Below are 27,829 nucleotides of genomic sequence, written 5' to 3'. Positions count from 1 at the left end.
ACAATGGTTAAGTTGTGCTAATGCAACCTATTGGTTGCGGGTTCGAAACTTCAAAACATCTCTTGCGTAGCAGGGAGTAAGGCCGCATACATTTGCCCCTCCCAGACTCTGCAGTAGTAGGAGCCTCGTGCACTAGTTGCTCTTTGGATTTATCTTTCACCATGATAATTAATTACCAGTGTCTTGGGTAATCAGTGCTACTTGTTCTTAACTTCTTATTTACTGGTACTATATAAAACCAACTTGTGATCATGGTTGTAAAAATCAATGGTTTTACCCTCACTTGTAATGAAAATTGTGATTTTCGAACAAATTTACCCTTCCGAAGAACCGATACTGTTATTTGAAACCATGCCTCTAATTAGTCATCTCAGGAGCTTGAAGATTTAGATCAGAACAGCTTGTGCATACAATGCGCATCAAAATTTATAAAAGAGAACTTAAAAAACAACTCAAGTCTCCAAACCTAAAACCACAGCAACAACTCCCCCCCCCCCCCCCAAAAAAAATAAAATAAAAAAGAGGCTCTCCTTTTGCCAACCATTATTGAGAAGAATAAAAAAGGTAACCCATCTTCAACTGAAATTTTAAGCATCATGCTGCTTTCTTGCAGAGGTTCTCAAGCAATTCCATTGTCACACTTTTCGGCCTTTCCAGTGGCAACCCAAGGGCACGGTCCCATATCAACTGAGCCAGAAAGATTGATTTAGATTCAACTCAACTACAAATAACAAATCAATTGAAGGGGTGAAGGAAGGGGAGGAAAAACCTGAGAGCAGATTCCAATGCTTCTTGAGACACCAAACAGAACCGTATAATATCTGCTCAAGAATTACAGGATATCATCATATATAGCGGTTCAGTTTTGTATTAGTGTTAAGTATGCAAGGCCATAAAAATTATTAAGTGGCACATCTACAAAAATGCAAAAGTGCATAATTCAAAGGTTAGTAGCCTCATGAAAGTTAAAAGAGGATAATCCTGAGTACCTTGCTTCAGTCAAGCCAAAATAATTCAGCAACACCCCACTATGAGCATCAACATTAGGCCAGGGATTTTTAACCTATATCACAGACATGGAGTCAGATTTACAATGGAACAGTTTGACAGTCAAGTATACTGGAAATATAAAAATGATATTAATTCATGTTTCATATGCGTGTGGAGATAACTGTCATTTACAACATAGATAGCACAAAAGAGCAACCAAATATTAAAAAGAAACAGGAGACAGATGAAAGACAGAAAAGGGAGGAGAAAAACAGGATGGATTATGCTCCAATATCGGTCCAAGTCAATAACTTTCATCACTTGGCCTGAGTTTCTTCTCACTTTCTCTGTTATTTCCCTCTTTATTTTTCCAAATGACATAAAATTGGTGTTTTTGTTTGTTTTCTAATTCCAACGTACTACGTCATCTTGTACCCCTTGACTTACGATCTTTAGTTGTAGACTATTATATGATCATCACGTTCAGATACTTAGGAGGTGGTCAGAATCAAATATGAGAAGAAAGTGACCAACTCATAGCGTCTCACCAAGGGATTGTTTCAGGTTACACATCATACTTATTGCAACTCAAGCATATATATAGATAGATAGATAGATAGACAGATAATATTGCCTTGGACAATTAGATAGTAAACAATTACCTTGCCTAGCTGAGTAAGTATTGGAGGCACAACATCGTAAAGCTTGGAAACCTGTAAAGTTCAAAGTTGCAGTATCTCAGTTAACCAACAAATTGGACTAAACTAGTAGATTGGAGTTTTTCAACCATATCTCATAATCAGGGACTAAGTACTAACCAGCTGGAACAATGGATCATCAGGTAAGTGCTTCAGCGCAAACTCCCTCTGGCACATGTATCTTGGATCTGTTTTGCGCAAAACTCCATGCCCATACCCAGGAACAACCTGCACATTTGAATGTAAAGGATAATCCCAAATAAAACAAACAATAATTTGTCAAATCTGGTTGCCAAATAAGATCTCAGGAAGCATGTGAAAGCAAGCAATAGTCAATAGTCTAGACAGAACCTAATGTGTAAAATTTTCCCAAATTAGGTTCCTATACCACTAGGGACTAGAGTTCTGTTTGTCATTGAATTTCATAATTTGGAGTTTCCCTCCCTGTTTGGTGTTATAAGTTCAGAGAACAGCAAGGACCAAAATCCTTCATCAAGTAACTTGAAACAAATAGCGGTCAAACTGAACTCCATTGCACATAGGTGAGAGTTGTTATGTTTTGAATTTCTTAGTTACAATTAATTCTTTCACAAATGAGCTGTTTCAGTTACTGAATTTTTAACCAAGGTACACAGTAACACTCCAAGCAATGAGGATTGTTGGGCATCCGGACAAGGCTTAGTTGAGTTGAGGGTTTGATGCAGATAAGTCACATAATGGGCTTATTTTATTGGAAATAAGCCTTGGTTGGGGTTATGTATGCATTGGGCCTTTGATTCATTGTGTTTTATTTGTAATGGGCCACTTTAATGGGCCTAAAATGTGGGTACAAAGAAGGCATACGGGATTAGGCTTAGTAGTGCTTATTTTCATATTTCCTAGGTTTATTTAAGAGTCTTTTCATATATCTAGGTAGTTAAGTACTTCAGTGTCTTTTTATATTCCTAGGCAGATTTATTGTTTTCTTGTTTCTAGTTCCTAGGCTCTTGTGTATTGTTCCTAGATGCATGGGGGGAAGTTTTCTATGTAATGGGTTGGGAATACCAACAGTCCATTAATTACTTACATGTATCTAAGGGGTTTTTGGAACTCCTTCCTCCCCTATAAATTCAAATCGTGGAAGACTGCTTTGGCATTCTAGAATTCATCAAAAAAAGACTGTCTTCTTCTCTTTGAGAAATGCTTGTGATTTTATAATGTATGCTTAGGTGAGACTCCCACAGCGGGCCAAGGTGGGACTCCTATGGCTGGGCAACTAGTGGGACTCTAGTTTGCTAAATTCATTTTTTTCTTGTTTCATTATCTTCAACCTCAAGCTTCCATCAGCAAAGTTACAGATTTACAGCAGCACCTTTTATTGCAGGTTAGCTTCAATCCAACCCCTTACAACTTCACCTTTTTGTAACTATTCACATACTCAGTTCCTACAGCATTCCCTTATCTGGTCATTACAGAACCAGGATTAATTTTAAGAACTTGTCACTGATATTCCATTAGAACCAGCAGTCAATCAACCCTATCCTAATCAAACCAAGTTCAGATCAAAACCCTATTCTCTACCAGTTTTCAATCTTGGTGTGCTAGCCTTTTAGGTCTGAACCAGGGTTTTTGAACAATGTTGGATTGAATGGAGAACAATCCAATGTTTTTGGAACTCCTTCCTCCCCTATAAATTCAAATCTTGGAAGACTGCTTTGGCATTCTAGAATTCATCAAAAAAAGACTGTCTTCTTCTTTTTTAAAAATGCTTGTGATTTTATCAAGTATGCTTAGATGAGACTCCCACAGCGGGCCAAGGTGGGACTCCTATGGCTGGGCAACTAGTGGGACTCTAGTTTGCTAAATTTATTTTTTTCTTGTTTTATCATCTTCAACCTCAAAGTTACAGCAGCGCCTTTTATTGCAGGTTAGCTTCAATCCAACCCCTTACAACTTCACCTTTTTGTAACTATTCACATACTCAGTTCCTACAGCATTCCCTTATCTGGTCATTACAGAACCATGATTAATTTTAAGAACTTGTCACTGATATTCCATTAGAACCAGCAGTCAATCAACCCTATCCTAATCAAACCAAGTTCAAATCAAAACCCTATTCTCCACCAGTTTTCGATCTTGGCGTGCTAGCCTTTTAGGTCTGAACCAGGGTTTTTGAACAATGTTGGATTGAATGGAGAACAGTCCAATGCTTTAGACTATGGAGTATGGATCAGCCAATACAAGAACAACAACAACTTAGCCTTATCCCAACTAAATGAGGTCGGCTATGTGGATCCTTACCCTCTAATCAGCTATATTCGAGGTCATACTTGATACAAGGCCTAAACTATGCATGCTATCAATTTTTTTTCCAGACCGGAATCCTTAAAGGAGGCCTATGAGCTCATATGGGTGTTTGTCCCTATTTTTTCTCCTGTATCTGTGCACCTATATCTGCCATAAAAGGACCAAGCCATAACAAATGAGAAGCTATACGACTTAGTTCCAGCATAATAGCTCTGATATAGCTAGCTCTTTTAGGTACTTGAATGTTTCTCAACTGTTCTGGTCCATTAACTATTATTGCCTCTGTGAACATAGTAGCTAAATAATCCCAACGTGTTACATAAGGCAGATATTGTATAATTATTCGGTTTTCTGTAATTTTTTTTTCTATGTAATGGGTTGGGAATACCAACAGTCCATTAATTACATGTATCTAAGGGGTTTTTGGAACTCCTTCCTCCCCTATAAATTCAAATCGTGGAAGACTGCTTTGGCATTCTAGAATTCATCAAAAAAAGACGTAGTTTGCTTCTCTTTGAGAAATGCTTGTGATTTTATCGAGTATGCTTAGGTGAGACTCCTACAGCGGGCCAAGGTGGGACTCCTATGGCTGGGCAACTAGTGGGACTCTAGTTGGCTAAATTTATTTTTCTTGTTTCATCATCTTCAACCTCAAGCTTCCATCAGCAAAGTTACAGCAGCACCTTTTGTTGCAGGTTAGCTTCAATCCAACCCCTTACAACTTCACCTTTTTGTAACTATTCACATACCCAGTTCCTACAGCATTCCCTTATCTGGTCATTACAGAACCAGGATTAATTTTAAGAACTTGTCACTGATATTACATTAGAACCAGCAGTCAATCAACCCTAGCCTAATCAAACCAAGTTCAGATCAAAACCCTATTCTCTACCAGTTTTCGATCTTGACGTGCTAGCCATTTAGGTCTGAACCAGGGTTTTTGAACAATGTTGGATTGAATGGAGAACAACCCAATGCTTTAGACTATGGATCAGCCAATACAAGAACAACAACAACTCAGCCTTATCCCAACTAAATATGGTCGGCTATGTGGATCCTTGCCCTCTAATCAGCTATATTCGAGGTCATATTTGATACAAGGCCTAAACTATGCATGTCTTTCCTGACTACTTCTCCTAGGGTCATTTTAGGTTGGCCCCTGGCTCTTTTAATTCCGTCAATCTGAATCAAATCACTCCTCTACGTACTAGAGCATGCAAAGGCCTCCATCGAACATGGCCAAACCATCTCAAACGAGTTTCTCGTAGCTTATCATGTATCGGAGCTACTCCCAAATAAGCTCTAATATGATCGTTCAGTACTTTATCCTTCCTAGTTTTACCACACATCCATCTCAACATCCTCATCTCTGCTATACTGAATTTATCTACATGATACTTTTTAACTGCCCAACATCCCGCACCATACATCATAGCCGGTCGTATGACTGTCCTATAAAATTTTCCTTCAAAGTTTAAAAGGAAAACATAGATCACATAACACTCTGGGCCAAGGAAAAGATTGCTACACTGTCCTTGTACAGATTCCTTTATACCCTCCTCACATAACAAACAGAGGGATCCACACTGACATTCTCTCTCCTATTTCTGACCATGTGGACCCTATATGGATGATACCATTTTCCAATCCCTAATTGGTAGCAGTGTGCATATTCCTTCTTACACTGCCCTCGTAGGAAACCCTCCCCCATGAAACAATTACCACCTATGGAGAAGATCAACCCCATCATAGGGTTGAACTATTTTCCCCATTTAACCACGCCTAAATGTGCTTCCTTATCATGTACAATAAAAATAGGGTAAAAATTCAATTTAATGGCCCTGTATTGATAAACAATATTAAAATGCTTGGTTAAATCTACCTTGATAACAGATCAAATACTGTTGCAGACATAAGTAAGAAGTCCATACCTTGCCGCTGTTCAATGTTTTCCAAACGTAGTCCTTTAACTGGTCTGTGGTTATGTTTTCTCCACACTCATCTACAACAGATTTGATCCATAGCAAGACTTCCTGCGACCACAATATGATGAAAATAAAAATATGTAAAACAATCACTCTTACCATCCAATAACCATATAAGCAAACTCATAAATGTGTTCAAAATATATGACTACTAGTAGCAGTACTAAAAAACTGATGAAACCAATAAAGGTTGTGGGATTGGTTAATGAGCATTACACCAAAGGACTGAGAAAGAACTTCGAACATCAAAATCATAACTGCACTATTGACCGATCAAGAGTGGCCTGTGCTGGAAATATACTCAATTAATCAAGTTTTGAAAGAATACTCAAGAAGTCAAGAGGAAAGATGAACAGTCATGTGAGGACCTTTATTTAAATATCTGCTATGGGTATTGCAGAATTGGCAGTCTCATCTGCAATCTGTACATGGTTCGTGGGGTGTAAAGTGGAGTTTCTCATCACCATATCCAAGCTTGCTTGGGATCTGGATACCATGCTCAATCAATTTGAGGTGCAATCATGAGAAGATTTTAAGGTTTCCGCCCAGTGAGAATCTCAACATCTTTCTTTGGGAGGTACAAGAAAGTATGCTATCTAGTCTACTAAATTGTTCTGCATTTACTCTTTACCACTGCGACTAATAGGGAACCAGTCCAGCAAGGATTTTAATCATTTTGGGTTTACTTTTGAGTTGTTTTCACTTGTTTAGACTTGGATTTGAATGTATTTCCAACAGATAATATTGTAATTTTGGTTTTTTTTTGGGTATGATATTTTCATAATTTTAGATAGGAACAATATTGGAAGTAGTGATACTAAATCGGGGCATTTTGTCATTTTGCTAAAGGATTGATGTAATTGTGCTTTTGTTTAGAGTTAAGAAACTTGGACATTAATTTTGAGGAAGCTACTTTTTAGCTTCCCTTAAGCAAGTAACGGTTTCGCTATATAAGGATGTAAACTCCACTAAGAGAAGATCAAATGGAATAAATTGAACGTTTGTGTTTAGTGGAAGGTTTTCACGTGTGCCCATAGAGAGTGAATCCTTTAGCATCCCCCCTCTCTCTTATCTTATCTCTCCCCTAGTTCACTACCCTTTACCTCCTCTTTCTCCCTTCTCAATCTTACGGTTACTGTTCACAGCACTAGAACAGTACCTAACTCTCATTCTCTCCCTTCCCATCTGTCATTTTTACCCTACTTTCTTCTCTCCCAAATGAAAAAAATCTGATTTCTTCTCTATTTCGCCGTCTTTTTTTTTTTTTGGGGTGGGGGGTACCTGAATTGCATCCGTCCGCTTATTATTTCTTCTTAAAGCTCTTCTACAAATTACTGTTCTAGGGTACTGTTCACAGCCCCTTATCAGTGGCTGATGTCTTTTACTTCTTTCCTAATTTATTCCCTTTTTAAAGCCTTAATCATCCCTAACACTCATCCCCACAACTTCATCCTTGTAGTTCAGCTCGAGAAATTTAAACCTCTACACTGTCCTATGTCACTCAACACTCCATGACTCCAAGATTGGAAAACTAGAGAGGTGAGAGTTTAATTAAAAAATACTATGTATTACATTAGGCAACAGTGCATGCTCCAAATGGAGAAGGGTATGTTGGTAGTAGAGTTTGAGGATATAAACAAAACTCTTTTGTGCAATAGGCTAGACTTTTAATAATTTTGGAGAAATTGACATCAATCTCAAGATCTTTATCTAAGATACACTTATTTTATTTATGCGTTGTTTCCTTCGTCGCCCGACAGGACACCATTCTTTTCATGTGTTCTTTACTAGGTAAATGTTATCCTCGAGAGCAGTCAAGGGACAAATCTCCTTCGTAGTCCACCTAGTTGTGGCGCATGGAAGGTGATATGGCAATGCCGATCATTGAATATCTAAGGAATGGTCCGGACTTGCCATGTGTATAAGTTCAGACTCAAATTCAATCATACACCCTCCATGTGTTGGCATGTTCCCTTGTATTTTCAGCCTCCCATTTCTTTTTAATCTGTTTTTTTCACTGGATTTTCAGAACTTCATTTTGCCACTTGACCTATCTGTTTGGACTGAAACTTGACATATGAGCAGGCACCTTGGTGTCCACCCGTCCACAAAATTCCAGCCCCATCCAACCTGCCACATGGCAGATATTTAGGCTGTCCATACCCCCCCATTTATTTAGATGGAATTAATAAAATCATTCTCTAAAACCCCTTTGGTTTCCTAATGGCATAAAAATTAAATTGTGAACAAAAGGGTACAAAGACAGGATATAATACCTGATTAGCCAAGCCATGAAGAGGTCCAGCCAAACCATTTAATGCAGCAGCAAATGAAAGGTAAGGGTCGGAAAGGGCACTAGCAACCTGCAAAATGGATGTGGTACCAGAGAAAACAGATGATGTGGTTGTATGCATTTCAACAATAATGGAGGAGAATGTCTACATATGATTAGATATGACTACTGAAGCCTTAAATAGGAAAGATCGCCAGACACTAAGAAATTTCTCCCTGTTTCACATTTTCTCTCTCTTAACAATATTTATGATACAATTTTCAGGAAAATGTTTATTGAGATCCAAGGAGAAAGCTACTATACACATCAAGTTAACAGTCACTTACTAGATGACCAGTGTGAGCACTGACATTTCCACCTTCATGATCACTGCAACAAACCACAACAATCTTTTTCAAGTAATGAAAGAGTATGCTGCTCCATATTATGGGCTAAAATCGTTCGACTAAAAAGACATATAACACAGAATGGCACAGCAATCAGATTGTATAATGAACACCGATCCAGAATAATGACGAGACTTACGTATGGATTGTGACATATAGCCTCATCAGCTCGTGCATTTTAGGATCATCAAATCCAAGCATGTGAGAAAAATTTGCACCATAATCTAGAGAATCATCCAGGGGTATAATTTTCTCACCCTTGTAAACCCTTCAAAATCGCAATAAATAAGTCAAAAAAAAAATACAGATAATTCAAGAGATAGACTAAGCAACAAGGTACGTCTCATAGCTTAAAAAAATAAAGGAAAAAAAATAGTCCTTTAAGGATTATGTCAGTGTCGAACATGACAAAACTTTGAAACACCAACATGCTCGCATGTCATTTAGCAGTATCATACAAAATATAATTGGAAACATATCAGTAGAGATAACTAGATTGCATATAAGCACCTCCATTCATAGAATTATTAACCAATTATACAAATATTGCCCAATAACAAAAAAGAAAACAATAAAACATACAATCTAAAAAGAAAGGTCAGGATGTCGGATACAGCTCCTTAGACAGCAGTTGCTTAGGGGAAAAAATAGAAAGAAATGGAGTGTCCTTGTCATTCAGATACACATTTTCCAAGGGAGTTCGAGTAATTTCAAGAAATTAATAATAATACAAAACAAAAAAACAATAGTGGATCTATGCTCAAGAATTTCAAAAAATAAATAAATAAAATGCACAATTGCTCATTGGATGTAATTTATGTTCCAAGGTACAATTATAAAAAATCACAAAACAACACATAATCATTACCATCTAAAATCTTATAATCCATATTGTAGACCTACAGTGCAACTCTAATATAAACTTAAATGATTAAAATAATAGGTGTGAATATCAGTATTCAGCATTTGCATCTCAAAATGTACAATTTGAATCTTAAGGGAAGTCAAATCATACCTGTGATTGTGATTTTCACTATAAAAATAACAGGTGTGAAGAATGTTGATTCAATAGTAGGCCCATCATATAAGAGGCCATGTGAGTAGAGGAAGTAACATGTTTAGGTCTGAAGTATGGGGCAGACTTTAATTTGATCAGTATGATTAAATAGAGTCCTCAGTTAAGTTGTGGGTCCTCTTAGTCCTTCGATGAGTCATATGGTTAGTTTTGAATAATAAAAAGTTTCTATTTCTGTAAGGTCTTGGTTTAGAAAGAGTTTCTTATCTGTTTGGCGAGAGTGTGTTGCTGTACCTCTCCCCTCCCCATACGATTCCCTTTCTCTCCCTATCTATTCCTCTTTTTTTCCCTATTTTTCCTTCTCTTTAACCCAGTCACAGATCTCAGTTGTTGCTACATGTCACAATAGTATTTCAGAAACCAAAGGCTGCTGCTTTCTTTGTCACTTTTATTCTTTCAGTTTCTTCCTATTGCTTAGTTTTCAATTCTTTCCTACTCTGTTCTGCTATCTTTTCCCTGCTACTGTGATGCACTGAAATACTATTTCTGCTACAAATTTTCATCAGTTCTCAATTCCTGATATCTCTTTTTTATTTATTTCTTCAAATACGTTCTGTTCCATCAATTATTATTCTCTCTAATCAGTTATAGCCTTTCTGTTTCGATATTTCAATCTCTGACTAGATTCATCAACCTGGTCTATCGCACCCCTTTATTGGACTGAGAAATAGGTCCCATATAAACTGCAAGGAAGAGGACCCATAAAGGTTCACTCAACCTTAAATCTGGGTGCAACAGAATAAAGGTCTGAGAGTTATCTGATTTATCCCCAAATACAGCTCAAGTAAATTTCCAGATCTTTGGTCTTCCCAAATCCACCATCAAAGCCCTTGAATCTTTAATGTGTGCCTTCCTCTGGAAAGGTGCTGAAACATCCAGATTCCTCCATCCCCGAAGTTGGGCCTCCATTTGCCTTCCCAAGGATGAAGGAGGCCTTGGTCAGCGTAGGATCAAGGACTCCAACATTGCTGATATCCTCAAGCTCATCTGGATAGTCAATTCCAAACAGGACAGCATCTGGGTCAATTGGGTTTATTCGTACCCCCTCAAAGATAACTCCCCGTGGACTGTTCCCCTCTCTCCAGACTCCTCTTGGGCCTGGCGGAAAATTCTTATTCTAAGGACCATTGCTCTTAGAGCCATTCAATCTAGGATCGATGATGGTTCTACTACCTCTCTCCGGCTTGGCCATTGGCACCCTATGGGCGTTCTCCTCCCAGAAATTGGTGCGAGAGTGGTTTATTCCTCTGGTATCCCCAAGCACTCATCTGTAGCCTCCGTTATCTCCCATGGCTCTTGGTCTATTCCTCCCTCTTCTCCCCCTGCCCTCTCCCCAATTTGCGCCTCTCTTCCCCACCTTCCCTCCCTGACTTGGTCTCTTGGCTCTCCTACCCCTCCGGCCAATTCAGCTCCTTCTCTGCCTGGAACCTTGTTAGAATTCATGCCCCCCTAGTCCCTTGGCGTAAGCTTAGTTGGTTTAAAGACCACAACCCCCCCCCTCCCGCCATAGTTTTACTGTTTGGAGAGCCTTCACTAATTGCCTTCCTACCCAGGCCTTCCTTATCCATAGACATTTACCTGTCCCACCCTCCTATGTCCTCTGTTGGAATGGCTTTGAGGATATTGACCACATCTTCTTCTCTTGCCCCTTCTCAGTCTCAGTTTGGAAAAAAGCCCTTGATAGTTGATGGCTGCGTCCTTGAAGAACCTTACCTTTTTCCAGGGAGTGGCTTTGGATGGATATGTCTTTCACAGGCATATATCGAGCGATTTGTGACACAGTGGGCAAGCTTATGTTTGGTGCTTCCATCTACCATATTTGGATGGAGCGGAATCTTGATAGATGGACTTCCAATTCCCGTTCCTTGGATTGATTTGGAAAGCCATCTGTTTTGATGTCAGCTCCTCCATTTGTTCCCTCACCATTCAGTGGTTGATTCCCCAAAGAACAGGCATATTGTTATCTCTACGGATTTATCTCTTTCCCTTCTTGCCCGCCCCCCCCCCCTGTTTTCTCCCTGTGTGTTCTTCCCCATCCCCTTTTGGGGTTTGGTAATGAATTGATTATTCACCAAAAAAAATTCCAGATTTTTTTGCTAAATTCCTGTCACCTTGTCATTACCATCCATCAGTCCTTAAATCTCTCTTCCGAAACTTTAGTATGGAAATTTCTTTGATCCTAAATCCTGCATTAGGGTTGGGGATTGCATTATTGCGTTATTTTGAAAGCCAGAACATTAATTTCTTCTCCTATTTAATGTAAGCAAATGCTGTAGTATAACTTTAGCCATAGAAGGGTAGAATAGAAGATTTTGCAAAGAGCAAACTCTGTAAGACTGCTAGACCCCATTATTAATTGGCTCCCAAAATAGAATGCAGACCACAATAGTTGGGATCAGACACATCAAATGATTGCATGATACCCCAAACATTAACCCCCAATATAAGTCGGTTCATGTAGACCCTTTTCATTTTTGGGTAGATGGAGGTAGAGGAGGGGCATCGGATCATGCAGATAATTACTCCAGAAACATGACAGGAAGATTGCAGTAAATGATCAACAAGGTCAGGATGAACTTCACTGACCTTCGATAAATATATGAAGCTACAACTGGAAGTTGAGCTATCAGATTGAGAGAGTCCTCATATGTTGGTTCCCAGTACCTAAAACAATATAAAGAGGTGTAAAAACAGATGTGTAAGAGAAGATTCTATAACATGATGATAGTCGTCGGACTTACTTTGATTTTGGAATGCCATTCTCATATGCCTTCTGAAATTCACTGTTAACCTGAAAGTACATAACAAGTTGTTAAAAGATGCCTTTACCCCTAAAATAATTATTAAAGATGGTCCAATGGTATTTACTTAATAAGATTAAAATTAAATCCATCCAACATGCATCAAAAGTTTCACCTTCCCTTCTTTTCTTCTGGGAAGGTGTGCTCTGCTTGCAGTGAAATATAATAGACTGAAAACTTTTACCATAAACACAAATAGAAAAGTTTTCTAGTCTACCAAGACGAGAGTTTCGCTAGTCCAACACCAAATTTTGCCACATTGAAGGGTAATGTAGCAAATTTGATATTATAGATATCTAGGAGTGTTCAGTTTTAGAGAGGAAGGAGAAGAAGGAAAAGAGAGGGAAAGAGAAGAGCACATACGGTTGTGTTTAATCTCTTCTTTCTCAAACTAGAGACAAACTTCCTTATATTGAAAAAGAATAACTAATTACACAGGGGCCCCTGGCCTTATACAAATAACAGAAGAAATATAAAATACATGTGGTTATATACAAGAATACCCTTAAACTCCTATTCTTAACACTCCCCCTCAAGCTGGGTGGTATATGTCATACATACCCAGCTTGTTCAATAAACAGTCAAAGTGATGAGTGCTAAGTCCTTTGGTGAAGATGTCGGCCACTTGTTCATTCGTCTTCACAAAAGGGGTACAGATGGTCTTTGACTCAATCTTTTCCTTGATAAAATGTCTATCAACCTCAACATGCTTGGTCCTATCATGTTGCACTGGGTTGTGGGCAATACTTATGGCTGCCTTGTTGTCACAATATAAACTCATAGGTTTGACAGTCTCAAATCCCAATTCCTGAACAAGTCTCTTCAGCCACAAGACTTCACACACTCCGTGAGCCATAGCTCTAAATTCTGCCTCAGCACTTGACCTAGCCACCACAAGTTGCTTCTTACTTCTCAAGTAACCAAATTCCCACCAACAAAAGTACAAGATCCCGAAGTGGATCTTCGATCGAAATAGATCCAGCCAGTCAAGATCGTGTATGCTTCGATCCTCAAGTGACCATTTCTAGAGAAGAGAAGACCTTTTCCAGGGCATGACTTTAAGTATCTGAGGATCCTATACACTGCATCAAGATGTCCCATTTTGGGTGCATGCATAAACTGACTTACCACGCCAACAGCATAGGCTATGTCCGGTCGGGTAAGGGAAAGATAGATTAGCTTGCCTACTAATCTCTGATATTTTTCAGCATCTACAAGGGGCTCACCACAATCTTCTCCTAGTTTGTGATTCTGATCAATAGGAGAGAAGGTTGGTTTACACCCTAAGTACCCTGTCTCTGTAAGTAGATCAAGGACAAACTTCCTCTGACAAACACTGATCCCTTGCTTGGATCTTGAAACTTCAATCCCCAGAAAATACTTCAATGGACCAAGATCTTTGATCTCAAACTGCCGAGCCAAGTAAAGTTTAAGCTTTGTGATTTCAGTTTCGCTGTTCCCCGTGACCACAATGTCATCAACATATACAATAAGAGCTGTAATAGTGTTGCCCTTCCTTTGTATAAACAAAGTGTGATCAGCTTGACTTTGGATGTATCCATTCTGTAGAATAGCTTGCCTAAACCTCTCAAACCAAGCCTTAGGAGATTGTTTAAGGCCATAAAGCGCTTTCCTGAGACGACACACTTTTCCATTGCCACTAGGATGCTTGAACCCAGGGGGAGAGTGCATGTAGACTTCTTCTTCTAAGTCACCATGTAAGAAAGCATTCTTTACATCAAGCTGGTATAATGGCCAATCAAGGTTTGCAGCCATTGAGAGGAGTACCCGAATGGAGTTATGCTTGGCCACCGGAGCAAAGGTTTCCCGATAATCAATGCCATACACCTGGGTATAGCCCTTAGCAACCGGCTTGCCTTATATCTCTCTCACAGCACTATCGACTTGAACTTGACTGTGAATACCCATCTCGCATCCAACAGAACTCTCCCCTTTGGGAGTTCAACAAGATCCCAAGTGTGGTTCTTCTCAAGGGCCACCATCTCGGTATTCATTGCTTCTCTCCATTTTGGATCAGCCATGGCCTCTACTACATTCTTAGGAATAGAGATGGAGGAGATAGCCACTGTGTGAAAGCAATACCTGTAGGGGAGACAGAATCATAGGAGACAAACTTGGCAATGGGATTAGTACAAGCTCGAGTTCCTTTGCGGTGAGCAATAGGAAGATCTAAGTCTGAGGGTGTAGGAGTAGAGGAAGGTATACCTGTCTCAGGATGAGGAGACGAAGGAGGATTTTGGCAGGTCTTCTGTATAGGGAGCCATGAAGGAGGATTTCTCTTGTCCTTTGTGTACACAAGTAGCTCCCCCTGCTCTCTGTTCACCTCTGCACTCGGAGACTCCCCCTCAACAACAGTATCCTCGGTCCTTTTCTTTCCCTTGTCAATTTGAAATGGGGAAATAGGGACGAGAGAGGGGGAAGGAAATGATAGAAACTCAGGAGCCTCTTCAACCTCACTACCACGACACTCCCAAGAGGTGATCGAAAATACGGGAGATGTTCAAAGAAAGAAACATCTTTGGAGAGAAGCCACCGACGGGTAGGAGGGTGATAACATGTGTAGCCTTTAGAGGTAGAGGAATACCCAAGAAAGATGCACTTCGAGGACTTAGGATCCAATTTAGTGTGGGCAGATTTGCTAAGATGGACATAGCAGATGCAACCAAAGACCCGTGGGGGAAGTGAAAAAGAAGAAGAAAGTAAGGGTAAGACCGCAAGAGGTACTTTGAAGTTCAAGACACTGGAGGGCATATGATTGATAAGAAAGACTGCAGTGAGTAAGGCATCGGACCAAAAGGTTTTTGGAACATGCATTGTAAACCAAAGAGACCGGGCTACTTCCAAAGTGGCGGTTTTTTCTTTCAAGAACCCCATTTTGTTGAGGGGTATCAACACAAGCCACCTGGTGGATAATGCCACGGTCGAGAAAAAAGGACTCCAAACCACCATACATATACTCTCCACCTTTATCGAACGGACAATCAAATACGAGTTTGAAACGAGTGTAAACCAACTCATAAAAGTTTTTAAATGCAACATAGACATCACTCTTTTGTTTCAAGAGATAAACCCAAGTAACTCGAGAGAAGTCATCAATAAAGGAGACAAAGTAGCGGAAGCCACGTAAAGAAGTAACAGGGGAAGGGCCCCAAACATCAGTATGAACAATGTGAAAAGGTGAAATAGATCTATTGCTAGAAGATGGATAAACTGTCTTACAACTTTTTGCAAAAAGACAAGGTTCACAATGAAAAACATGATTGACAGAAAAGAGGTAAATAAATGTGGCAACATTTTTCTCATAATGTAAAAGGAAGGATGTCCCAAACGCCGGTGCCAAAGCAAAATGTCCTCCCGTGACGTCCGCCATGTTGCCCACACACATAAGATTGAGCTATCGTCACAGGGGAAGCACAAGTGTCCAGAACATATAATCCATCAGTCTCACGTCCACTGCCAATCACTCTCTTCGTCACCAAATCCTGAAAAAGACAATGGGTAGGAAAAAATGTGACAAAGCAGTTCAAAGATTTAGTCAATTGGCTAATGGAAAGAAGATTAGTGGCAAAGTTGGGAACATGAAAGACAGACTTCAAAGGGATAAGTGGAGTAACTTGGACATCTCCCTTACCCGAGATGGAAGAAAGGGAACCATCAGCAATTTTTACCTTATCTTTTCCAGAACAAACCGAGTAGGAGTTAAAAAGCCGAGACCTACCAATGTGATCCGTGGCCCCGAGTCAATTACCCAGGTGTAGTGGCGGAGATGAAGTAGAGACCAGAGAGCAGTGGAAGTAGTGGGTGCAGTAGAGGAGGATCCATCCAAGTGTGCTACAATCCGACGAAAAGCTGCTATGTCTTCTTTGGAGAGGGAGGATGAATCGACTCATGAACCCCAACACGGGCTTTAGGCCCATTCTTCTTCGGTCCTTTCTGTCCTCCGGATGCGAGAGAGGGTGGTTTCCCACTGAAGATCCCAACAAAACTCCTTTTTATGCCCAGACTTGCCACAATAGTCACAGGAGAATCGGCCTCTACCAGCCCCCTTAGTGAAGGGAGGACGGTCCTGTGGAGCGGATGAAACAAGAGCAGAGCGCCAACAAGGGGAGTGGTCTCCATAGCACTTCTACGCGTCTCCTCACTCAGAATAACCACACCTCCTCCAGGGAGGGAAGACTTGGTCGGCCAAGTATCTCACCCGTATGGGTTCAAACTCAGAGTTAAGACCTCCAAGAAGGAACAGGACCCTCTCCTTCTCAAATAACTGATGCACTTTAGGCTCATCAACAGGACACAGCTGGAGATCTCTGTAGTGATCATACTCCTCCCAAAGTCCCACAACAAGGCTATAGTACTCAGAGATACTTTTGTCACCCTGACGCAGGCTAACAATCTGTTGAAGAAGTTGATAAACCTTTGTAGAGTCCCCCACTCTATCAAAAATACGAGCAACACTATCCCAAATATCTTTGGCTGTCTCCTTGCTCATAAACCTTCTTCCAATCTCCGCTTCATTGAAAAAATGAGCCAAGTCATCACAAGGGAGTTCTCGGTTTCCCATTTAGAGTAACCCGGATCATCAATGGAAGGGGCCTTAAAGCTCCCGGATATATATCCCAACTTCCCCTACTTGAAGGATAAGCTTCATCGACCGTGACCAATCCAAGTAATTGTTACTATCAAGCTTAACAATGGGGAGCCGAACATTTGGATTCTCATATGATAGAGGGATTGGCAAGGCTGTCAGAATAAGTGGAAGTTCGGATGTCTCAACAGCTTTTTCACCCATTGTGGTTTTAAAACAAACACTTGAGAGGAGCAATCAACAAGACTTCAAGCAAGAACAATAGATTCCCAAGTAAAGAAAAAAAAAGAGGTAACCTAGACCACAAAGCTTGAAAAACTTGTAGAGCCTCACACAAACAGAAAACAGCAATGAGTAGAAAAGAAAAGTCTTCCTTACCAAGAAACGACAAGGTAGTCCAAAACAGCTCCCAAACAAAGCTCTAGTGAAGAGCTATTGCCAATCCCACACTGGGTCGGGCGAAAACAGGCGAACCCGGCCGAGATTCACTCCGTCCCTCGGATGCTCCCAACTGGCTTGAGATGACACAATGGGAAGAAAGGTAACCTCCAAACGAAACTAGAGCACTTGGTTGCTCTCCATTTGGATGAGAACCGAGAGAGAAAACAGATCTGTGAAGAACCGCAGGTTGGAGCTCAAACTCCAGCAACAACCAAGAGAGGAAACCACCTCTTGGTCCACTAAACACCCTTCTAACACCTTCAAACTCCAGGAAGAGTACGCTTTGATACCATGTTCAGTTTTAGAGAGGAAGGAGAAGAAGGAAAAGAGAGGGAAAGAGAAGAGCACATACGGTTGTGTTTAATCTCTTCTTTCTCAAACTAGAGACAAACTTCCTTATATTGAAAAAGAATAACTAATTACACAGGGGCCCCTGGCCTTATACAAATAACAGAAGAAATATAAAATACATGTGGTTATATACAAGAATACCCTTAAACTCCTATTCTTAACAAGGAGTTGATCATTTGATCTTGATTGACCACATGCCAAATTTCACAGATAAATTAAACCATACACCCTCCTATGTATTCACATATTCCCTAGCATTTCCAGCTGTACATTTCTTTTAGAACAGATTCAATTTTTACACTGGATCTTCAGAGCTTTATTTCGCCACTTGGCCAACTCTGTGTTTTCTGAAACTTGAAACGTGAGCAGGGGCGTATGGACTCTACCAGTCCACAAAATTTCAGCTCTATCCAATCTACCACGTGGCAAGCATTGGAGTTGGACTACAGAAACTCTCTAGTCTGGCATCCTACACAAATATTTAAATTCTGGCACACCTCCCACGTGGCCAGGAGATTAGGACTACGGAGATCACAAAATTCATACATGGAGAATTTATAGATTCTGTGCTTGAATAAATCTTTAGCATTATTCAAGGACTACAGTTCAACATCAAGTTGCTAGTCCTCTAGCTTTTTAAGGTTTATTCACATTTTTGGGGAGAGTTTTCTGTTAACATCAAGCATTTACTACGAGGGTGGGCCCTGGTGCAACGTTAACGGTTGCTCCATTGTGACCAAGCGGTCACGGGTTCAAGTCTGGAAACACCCTCTCTGCGAAAGCAGGTGTAAGGCTGCATACATAATGACCCTCCCCAGACCCCGCACTGGCGGGAGCTTCATGCACTGGGTACGCCCTTTTATCATGCATTTACTACATGGCACACCCTTGGAGAAAAGATCAACAATGTCACACTATTCAAGATGCAATTGCACCTCTAATTTATTCCTAATTGTTTATCTCAACCATTTAGGCTGTAAGATTTAGCATATGTGGAAAGATAAGTAAATGTATATATCAAGAAAAATATTATTCACTTAAACATGCATCAGTACAAATGGCAGCGAGTAATATGTGACACATCTTTGAAGAAATGGCTTTCGTACGCTGCTACTAAAAGCGCAGCACTAGAAATCTCTGCTACCAAAGCAAGATTTACCTTCTATCAATTCAAAAGTAGAATAAGATAAACACTATACCATAGTAACATACACTTCCCATATTGTTAGAAAATAACTACTTTGTTAAATGTGCATTACACACCATACCATGATGGGTTTCAAAATTTCTTCACATTTGACATAACAGTACTTGAGCATCATATTCAGTCAAAAATCATAAATTTAACAGATACAGCAGTAGAAATTGAGTATGGTCATGCACAAATACACTGACAACAAAGTTGAAATCTACAAAGTTCAGTAATCTACCTGAAGTGCCATAACACCTGATGCAAATTGGGTCATGGGGTGAGAAGTTACAGGGAGAGCATCAATGGCTTTATACACATAATCTGGAACCAAAAATGATAAGTACCAATTACAAACAATTTCAGAAATTAGGTCCACTTGCATATTTTAGATAATAAGAATAGGAACTTAATCATAGAAATATCATAACTAAACAAAGTGATATCCCAACTACTAGGAGCTAGCTAATGGCTATAGAAATGTCTATGGGTTAACATTAAGTTGCAAGAAGCAGATTATATACAGGGAGACAACAATTAGCATACTTCTGTTATCATAACCCATGAAAAAATTCTTTGAATCAGAAACTTGAAGGACAAATCACAATTTATACAGAAATTATCACAATACGTCCTCAGTGACCAGTCAGAGGTGATTACATGGCAAAAAAGATAGTCCAATACAGCATTGACAAGTCAGAACTAACAAAGAGTCCCATCTTTTGAGAAATTGGCATGCATGTCAAATGTATGCTTGACTCCAGAGATACAAGTTAAATGTGTGCATATGCATTGTCATGTATGCGGGTATGAAATTATCAATTTATTCTGCAGGTACCAAAACTAAAATGCTTCTTAAAAGACAGTTTTAGGACACCTTACCTGGAACTGTGGCACGACTTCGCAATTCCTTAGATAATGCATCTACTTGCTCTTTGGTTGGTACCTGTGATACAGAAAAGTGCACACAATGTATTTCTTATATATATATGTACAAAAGTAGAAAAGATCATCACTGGCAGAAATAAAGCTGAAATATGTCTGGCACCATATGCTAGTATCTCATATTTCACATTGCATGTATTTCCTTTTATCCACCTATTCCTTTTACCTAATAAAGATGCAAAGGGGTAAGAAAGAAACAATTAAAAGAAAAGGATACAAAGGAAATTTTATGGTAGCATCTTCTATAAAAATGAAAGCCATGAATATGGCCAATCTCTACCAGTCAACGGAGTAAGTTTTTCATTAACCTTAAATATAAGATATTCCTTTTAATAGAAAGACTCATTGAAGTAAATTGAGGAATTTTGTTGTAATAAATAGTTTCTTGATACAATATGCAAAAGGTCAACTTTTGAAGGCTGAAACATAGGAAGGGTGCATGACAAGTTGTAGATCTTGAAAAGCTCTTCGCCAATAAGCTATAAAGTGTCCAGATCAGAGATTGGGATTAAGTGAATCAAAGTATGATGATTGTGTCAGTGAACTATAAAACTGATATTTTAGTCTTTTACTTAAATTATTGTAGGGGTCAATGTTAGCCATCAGAGTACATTACAATATAGGGTCCAGAATAGCTGTTAGTAAGGTTTTTCTTATATAAGCATTCTGCAGGACAAAAGTCTGGATAGTTCTTTTTATTTTTACTTGTATTGCAAAGATTTTTACTCTTTTGTTTCCTCCACATAAACTTGGGTTGAGAAGTGGGTGTTTCATGAATTTTCTTCGCGAACTCAAAGCTGTTTCTTGATTTTCCTGTTAATTCTGCTCTCTACACTAGCCATACTGCGTCACATTTCTGCTTCATTTTATCCCGGTATTAGAATTTCACATGACTCCTTTACTCTCCATGGGCTTGTCTGAACATGAGATCACCAAAGACAATAATAATGATGGGTGTCAAGTCTCAGTATGTACCACGTAGTGATACAAATTGAGATTGGCCATGTCGATATGATGCAGAACCGGAACATAAAATTTTTTATGCAGACCGAAACATAAAAATAAGGGAAGATTTCTATCACTCCACTATACTCACCCTATATAGTTATATTTACTCAAACTTCCCTACTCAGTTTCTTCTGTGATTCCCCCAAAAAAGCAAACTTTCAACTCTCTTTTTCCCATGCTAATTCTAAATCCCTAAACTACCCTTGCACTCCCCTCCCACAGCCTCTCTCCAGCATCTGCCCACAGCTCCCTCCCCTCCCACAGCCTCCCTCCTGCATTTGCCCCCCTGGCCCACCACCACCATGTCTCACCCTGCCTCACCCTTTACCGTGAGCCACCCCCTCCCCCTCTCCGGATGGTATATCACCGAGAAGATGGAGGCAACATGATACAAAGCGATGCCACTGGAATATTCCTTCAATTCCCCCTGCCATGGCCCACGTCAATTATGTATTGACAATTAGAGCTGTTGGTGGTGTCTCGAGCTGGTCCAAGCTCTCCTCGAATGGACCTTCCATCTTCTTCATTATGGCTTTGACAAAGCCGGCGAAGTTGCCAGCACGCCCTTCTCCAATGGTATGATATTGGGGATGGACCGGAACCGTATGTTAGCTGGCTTTGGGTCGGAGCCTATGAAGCCCAGCCACTCTTCCATCAGCATGAAGGTGATGATAATATCACCTCGTTCTCATCATTATCACCACTTCTGATTCTCAAAGCGAGAAGCTTGCAGAGGTTTACCATGGGGTTGATGTGGCCTCGCCTGGATACCGCATCGCCACCACGTGGCAGTTACAGCAGCATGATCCACTGATGGTCCTACTCCTATTTGCCTTGACAGAACCCATGGTTGCCAGGATCTGATGCTTCCTCCGACTGCAACCGTGAAAATAATTAATTTTTAGAAGAATAGGCGTCCGTCTGAGAGCATGGAGAAAGAAGGCTCTTTCCTGGTATAAGTTTATAAGCAAGCTGTGACCTGTGATGCATTTGAAGTGATAGTTCACAATATTGCATGATCGTGTTGGAGTAGATGATGAAACACATTTGTAAGTCATAAACAACACACAGGGCACAGGTCATAAGCCAGTAGGCATGGTCAAAGCCAAGGAGAACCATGAGTTCACACCTCACACGACACAAGTCCCACTCCCATCACCACTGTCAAAGATCAGATATGTTGAACCAAATTCATGTCGCCCCATCTCAGCAGCAAACATAGATAAGGATCTAGTAGTTCCAGAAGAGGTGTCGCAGAGAACAAGTCCGTCTAACGAGTCGATGAGTTACGCTAAATCAAATTCGTCTAGCTCCATCTCAGCAACAAACAGATAATGGTTTGGGAGGTAACGCCCATGGTTCTTGTCCATGGAAACCAAAGGGGTTGCGGAGAGAGGGTGGTTCACAGTAAAAGAAAATGTGAGGGGAGTAATTTAAGGATTTAGAATTAACAGGAGAGAAAGAGAGATGTAAGTTTGTTTTTCTAGGGGAATTAGAAAAGAAACTTTGAATAGGGGAGTTTGAGTAGATATCAGGTAAATAAAAGGCAGTGATAGAAATTTTCCCTACAAATATTTATGCATAGATCTATATTAAACTGTTACAGACCGATACAGACCAATTTGGTACCAAACAGATTGCTACACAGGCTATCAAAACATCCCAGTTTTTCAAAGAAAACTTCTTCCAACTCTCATTTTTTTTGGTCAAAACCTAATTGGATCACATCTATACTAAAAACAACCCAGAAGAAGTGAATAAACAAGCAAAAAAATTTACACTTGCATAGGTTTTTCTTTTCAAATCTTCTTGCTTAATTGCTTCTTATTACTGAGAAGCAGGTTTTATATTGCACCTGCTAATGAAGATATGAACCACATAGATGCCGCGAAGACAGAGATTACCTCACATTGGTTGGCTATCATTATTTATTGCTTATTTATGATGTACAATGCTTAAGAACACTAGATTTGTATGTATCATAAGCATATCCATGCCTATCAAAGCATATCTAGCACCTCTTCGATGTCTCTGAGACACTTCTTAAAACCAGCTTTCTGATATTCTGCCTGATACCGATACTTGACACCTTGTAACAATGTATCCTGATAACCTTAACCATCAAGTATATCCTCTCCACCCTCATATTGGACAACAGCAGAAAGAAAAAAGGGGGGGAAGGAAATGATTCAAAAGGACCACAGATTGAATTATTACATTCAGGAAAGTAGATCTTCTAACCTAGAAATATCTCTGGTTGGAACTCTTATTGGTCCTAACCCCTTGCAAGGGTGCCCATGAAAGACACAAGAACAGATTGTCGTCACTTCCAGTGCAAATATTTCTCACACCAAACTACATAACTTGAATTGTTAAGGCACTTATTAGCTGATCATGGCCAGTCAATAGTCTTGATTACAACTCAAATTTCAGTTTTCTGTTCCAAAAATATTCATAGACCACCTAGAAGGCTTAGGACCTTAGGTAGAATTCATCACTACTACCCAAGTTTTAAAAATAAAAATAAAAAACCAAATTTATTCAACATGGACACACAGAGAAAAGTGAACCAAACAAAACTTACCTTTCCAGTCAGAAGAAGCCATAGGAGGCCCTCTGGCAATGGCTCACCACCAGATACTGCAGTTGGTAATAGTTTCTGGCATTCAGGAATAGAAAGGCCCCTAAAGCGAATTCCCTGAAAATTCACTTTGCCTATAAGTACAAAGAGCTATAAAATTTCTTATTCCATTAATAATTATGAAAAAAAACTTTTTATATGATTAGATGGATAATAAACCTCATCTGGGTCAAGTAACGAAGTCTCCCACAGCAATCCTGTCATTCCTCTCATTCCACCAATTACCTTCAAATAGCAAGCAAAGCAAACAGTTCCAAATGAGGTTATGCAATTGAATTGTGTGATGCTCTAAGATTGCAATTTGCAAACATAAAGTCAAAAGAATATGAACGTCAGTTTGCAGTTTGAACATTCACTCTCCAAATATAAATGAGAGCAGTTTGCATAAAGAAATTTTTACCATGTCAACGGTAATGTTCCCAAGTTGAACTTTTCCATATTCTGATCTCAACTTCTTTAGGCGCTCCTGAAACAGAACAAAGAGAATGTAATGAGTTCTATGCATTGAAGTAAAATCCAAGACAGAAATACATCTTAAAGGCATATTTATGATAAGACAGAGATATCTTTTTTGTTTAACACACTATTATCTATATCTCTTTGAGGCATGTATTCATGTTTATTCTAGGTGGCCAGAGACAACATGTCAAACTAAGACAAATCCAAGAATATTCTAAGATACTTGATTTCTTTCAATTATTTTCCATGAAAGAAAAAGGACTGGCTAGCTTTGACTTTAGTATCTACCTGAGTTGCTTGCCAACCCATGTAATATAATTAATAAAAGATTTTTCCACAAAAAGGATTCAACAAAAATAGAATTACAGATACTTAGAACACATTACACTGAACAGTATCCCCCCCAACCCCCCCCCCCCAAAAAAAAAGCAAAAGATTATACTGAACAAGATAGAAATTTGTTTTTTAAATGTAAACTCTTATTAGAAGCTCTCATTGGGTATAAAATTTATCAGGCTCTTCATTTGTTAAAATAGAATCAGATATCCAGAGACCTCCAGCTGGGATTGAGACAAACCTGTTGTTCTGGAATCATTTCCCTCAACTGAGATTGAAGATCCTACATGGGAGAAAATAAATATTAATAGAACTGGTAAACAAAATATTACATGTTTGGAAATACTCAAAGGGAGTGGGAAGCAGAAAACATAATAATATTTTATTTTTTGGTGGAGCATGAAAATCATCAATGAGCAAAGAAAAAAAATTCTGAATAACAAATTTATTGCATAAAGAGAGACTGCAACACATCCATAAGCAGTAGATAATAGTGTCTATAATTATCACATAGCACTTCCTGACTATTGAATAAGTCCCAATATTTAACTGTTCCAACAGATCCCTAGCAAGCTTATCATGGAATACATTAATACATCTTGCCATCCAAACAAAGGAGAATTTTCTAAAAAGAAAGAGTGCTCTAGAATTTTGGGTTAGATGCCAGAATCACGAAGGTGCTCTCCTCCCTGTGGTTAGCCAAACTCTAACCAATGCTGAGTCTCTCCGACCATCAAAAATACATGTGCCAGTGCTATTCTCATTCCTTGCATGACACAATTTAAGCCAACCATTTTAGAATCTGCGGTAGCAATGTCATCTTCATAAGCTTGAAGACTAAGTCCACTGGAATCTCATGGATCCCCAATTCCCACTGGTCCCAGGTTATCCCTCAACCTCCTGCCAAAGTTAAATTCAACGGCATAGGCGTGAGGATGAGTCAACATATGCTGTATTGATTGGTGTGCAGTGACAACCTGATAATCTACTTTCAGTCCCTTCATACAGTATCAAAATAAATCCCACAGTAAAGGCCAAAATTTGTAATCGATTTTGTTGTTTGTGTCTTAGTCATCTCACTAATTTCTTGGTGATAGCATGCCTTACATCTGTAGATTCCATTGCTTCTTTGTTGTCATAAGCTCCATTATATCTCCATGATGCACACGCCCACATAAACTTCCCATGCTTTCCAAAAGAGGTCATGTGCTAATGATGAACAGATGATGTATCAAAACTTAAGAAGAATTGCATTCCATACGGAACAGTAAAATTATTCCACTTTTCCAACATGTTTATTACTATGAAAAGACAAAAATTCCAACTTTCTAAAATTCAAGGGAAAAGACCTATCCAACGTAATGGAACCAATAATCGCACATATTCTTGACAAAATATTTTTGAGACATCTCTCAGATATCCATCTGTTTGGTCTGAGGGAAACAACAAACTACAAAATGGAATGTATCTCATGGGATGCCTCATTGGGCTCCATAAGGAAAGGATGACCAAAAGATAAAGAGCTCACAAGGGTTTCAACAAGTCCTTCACTCAACTCTGCAAGGGGCCAAAAGATAACTTAAAAACAATTCTGCCGAGATCACAACCACTCAAAATTAAAGCAACACTATAATGCAATTGCTTACTATGCAGTCAAAATCCCCTCTCATTTAGGTCATCAACGGTTGGTAACCTACCTATGGCAAGCATTGCAAGTTTGAAACAAAATTACTACCTTGGGACGAATAAGCTTAACTGAAAACCTGCAATCTGAAGACTCCATCACAATTTAATAAAAGAGTTAGAAGACTTTGATAGGGATTTGCCTCTGAAGTCATTCCTTCCAGAAATGTGAAACACTATCTTTAGGAGACATCAACGATTTTTTTAGCACTTTTGGAAGTGTTCTGAAACTTATATGAATGATGAAAAGTAAAAACTAGATCATGGTCTTAGTCATTTCTGCACAACTTGCACATACCATCCATTCATCCTCCAAAAACCAGAATCTTTTACATTTCCACTAAATCTTGATCAGCCCAGAGTTTTCATGTGATTTGCCTCTTTCCAAGCACTCAATGTATAAAATAAACCCATTTAAAAATGCAGGGAAATCAACACAAAAATGAAAAAGCATGGAACCATGGTACCGAAAGTAGCACTCAACAAATCTATGTACATCTTGTGAGGACTGAGAATAAGAAGAAGAAGTCATTTTGTGTCATGTTGGGTAAAGAAATAGGATAAAAGAAGTAGCAAAAGAGGAAACAGAAAATAAAGATAAAAGCAAGCAACTCAAAGGCAGGAAACAGAAGAACTGATGACCAGCATTTTATCAGCTTCCTGTCAGTAAGAACAAGGCCCTGTCTGGATAGAACTGAAGTTAAATAAAACTTTCAACCATAAGGTGAAGTTCAAGTGAAAATGAGGGGGGGGGGGGGTGGAGGAACTTTTGAATGGGGTTTGGTTGAAAGTAAAGTAGGGAAAAATTATTGATTTTAATTGAGTCTATGCTAGTTCCACTCACTTACTTTCTAAACAGAGACTGTATCATGACACATAGAGATTCCAAACATTCAAACGTATGAGACCTGAATTCAGAGTCAGTACCCTCTCAGAGGAATTAGTGGGTAAAAGCGATTCTTTTCATAGAACACCCACCATTCACAACACATGAGTGGGAGATTCCCACTAATATTCCATAGGCAGCATATTTGGTCCTGGCTTCATCAAGACAATGTAAGTGTTGCACAAGTGGAATCCAAAGTACCTTAACCGAAAGTTCCCCAGACCACTTGAATTCCAAATGGTTTTGTTACATCGCAATGTCATAACAATCATACGAGTTTGATTATTTATTGTCTGGAAATGTGTACTAATCTCCACAGACATAAAAGAAAATGGTCCATAAATGTTGGCTTACATTTAAAGGTGTATCTCATCTTCTGGTATTAAGAAAGGAACATGTGATGTGCAGACAACATCGACGAAGCAGCACAGATATAAATTTTACATAGAACTTAAAACATTTACATTGAGACAGAAGGAGGTGATCTTACAAGTTCGGTAGAACTCTGAATTTGCAGCCATCTAACAGAATTGGCCAGATTAGACCGTTGAACCTGAAAAATCATTTCAATTAACAAAAGTAAAACAACAGCATTCATCAACATCATCATCATCATCATCTCCTGAATGCAATAGTCTAATTATTAAACTGGATTCATGAATAAGATCTTTTCAGCATCCATTGAAGTAAATGACTTACAAGTTGAGAGCGGAGCTTCGAAAGTGCGGAGACGCTTCGGAAGAAAACCATTGCTCAAAACAACTTTGTGG

The 27,829-nt window shown here is 39.3% G+C and overlaps 1 protein-coding gene across 1 annotated transcript; it reads right to left on the bottom strand.

Moving 5' to 3' along the window:
* Positions 1-536: 536 nt before the first annotated feature.
* On the bottom strand, positions 537-27,829 carry LOC122642972 (citrate synthase, mitochondrial). Its single transcript, XM_043836599.1, has 19 exons — positions 27,759-27,829; positions 27,550-27,612; positions 24,732-24,773; positions 24,096-24,161; positions 23,855-23,920; positions 23,639-23,752; positions 19,984-20,047; positions 19,343-19,425; positions 12,455-12,504; positions 12,300-12,377; positions 8,778-8,906; positions 8,579-8,621; positions 8,236-8,322; positions 5,906-6,007; positions 1,809-1,916; positions 1,653-1,703; positions 990-1,063; positions 770-821; positions 537-687 (listed from the first exon to the last, which is right to left on the bottom strand). Exons 1-19 carry the CDS (start codon positions 27,807-27,809, stop codon positions 595-597), a joined length of 1,416 nt encoding a protein of 471 aa, XP_043692534.1. The 5' UTR covers positions 27,810-27,829; the 3' UTR covers positions 537-594.

The sequence above is a fragment of the Telopea speciosissima genome, chromosome 10, assembly GCF_018873765.1.
Source record: "Telopea speciosissima isolate NSW1024214 ecotype Mountain lineage chromosome 10, Tspe_v1, whole genome shotgun sequence".
NCBI lineage: Eukaryota > Viridiplantae > Streptophyta > Magnoliopsida > Proteales > Proteaceae > Telopea > Telopea speciosissima.
This window is presented reverse-complemented; position numbering and strand designations above follow the sequence as displayed.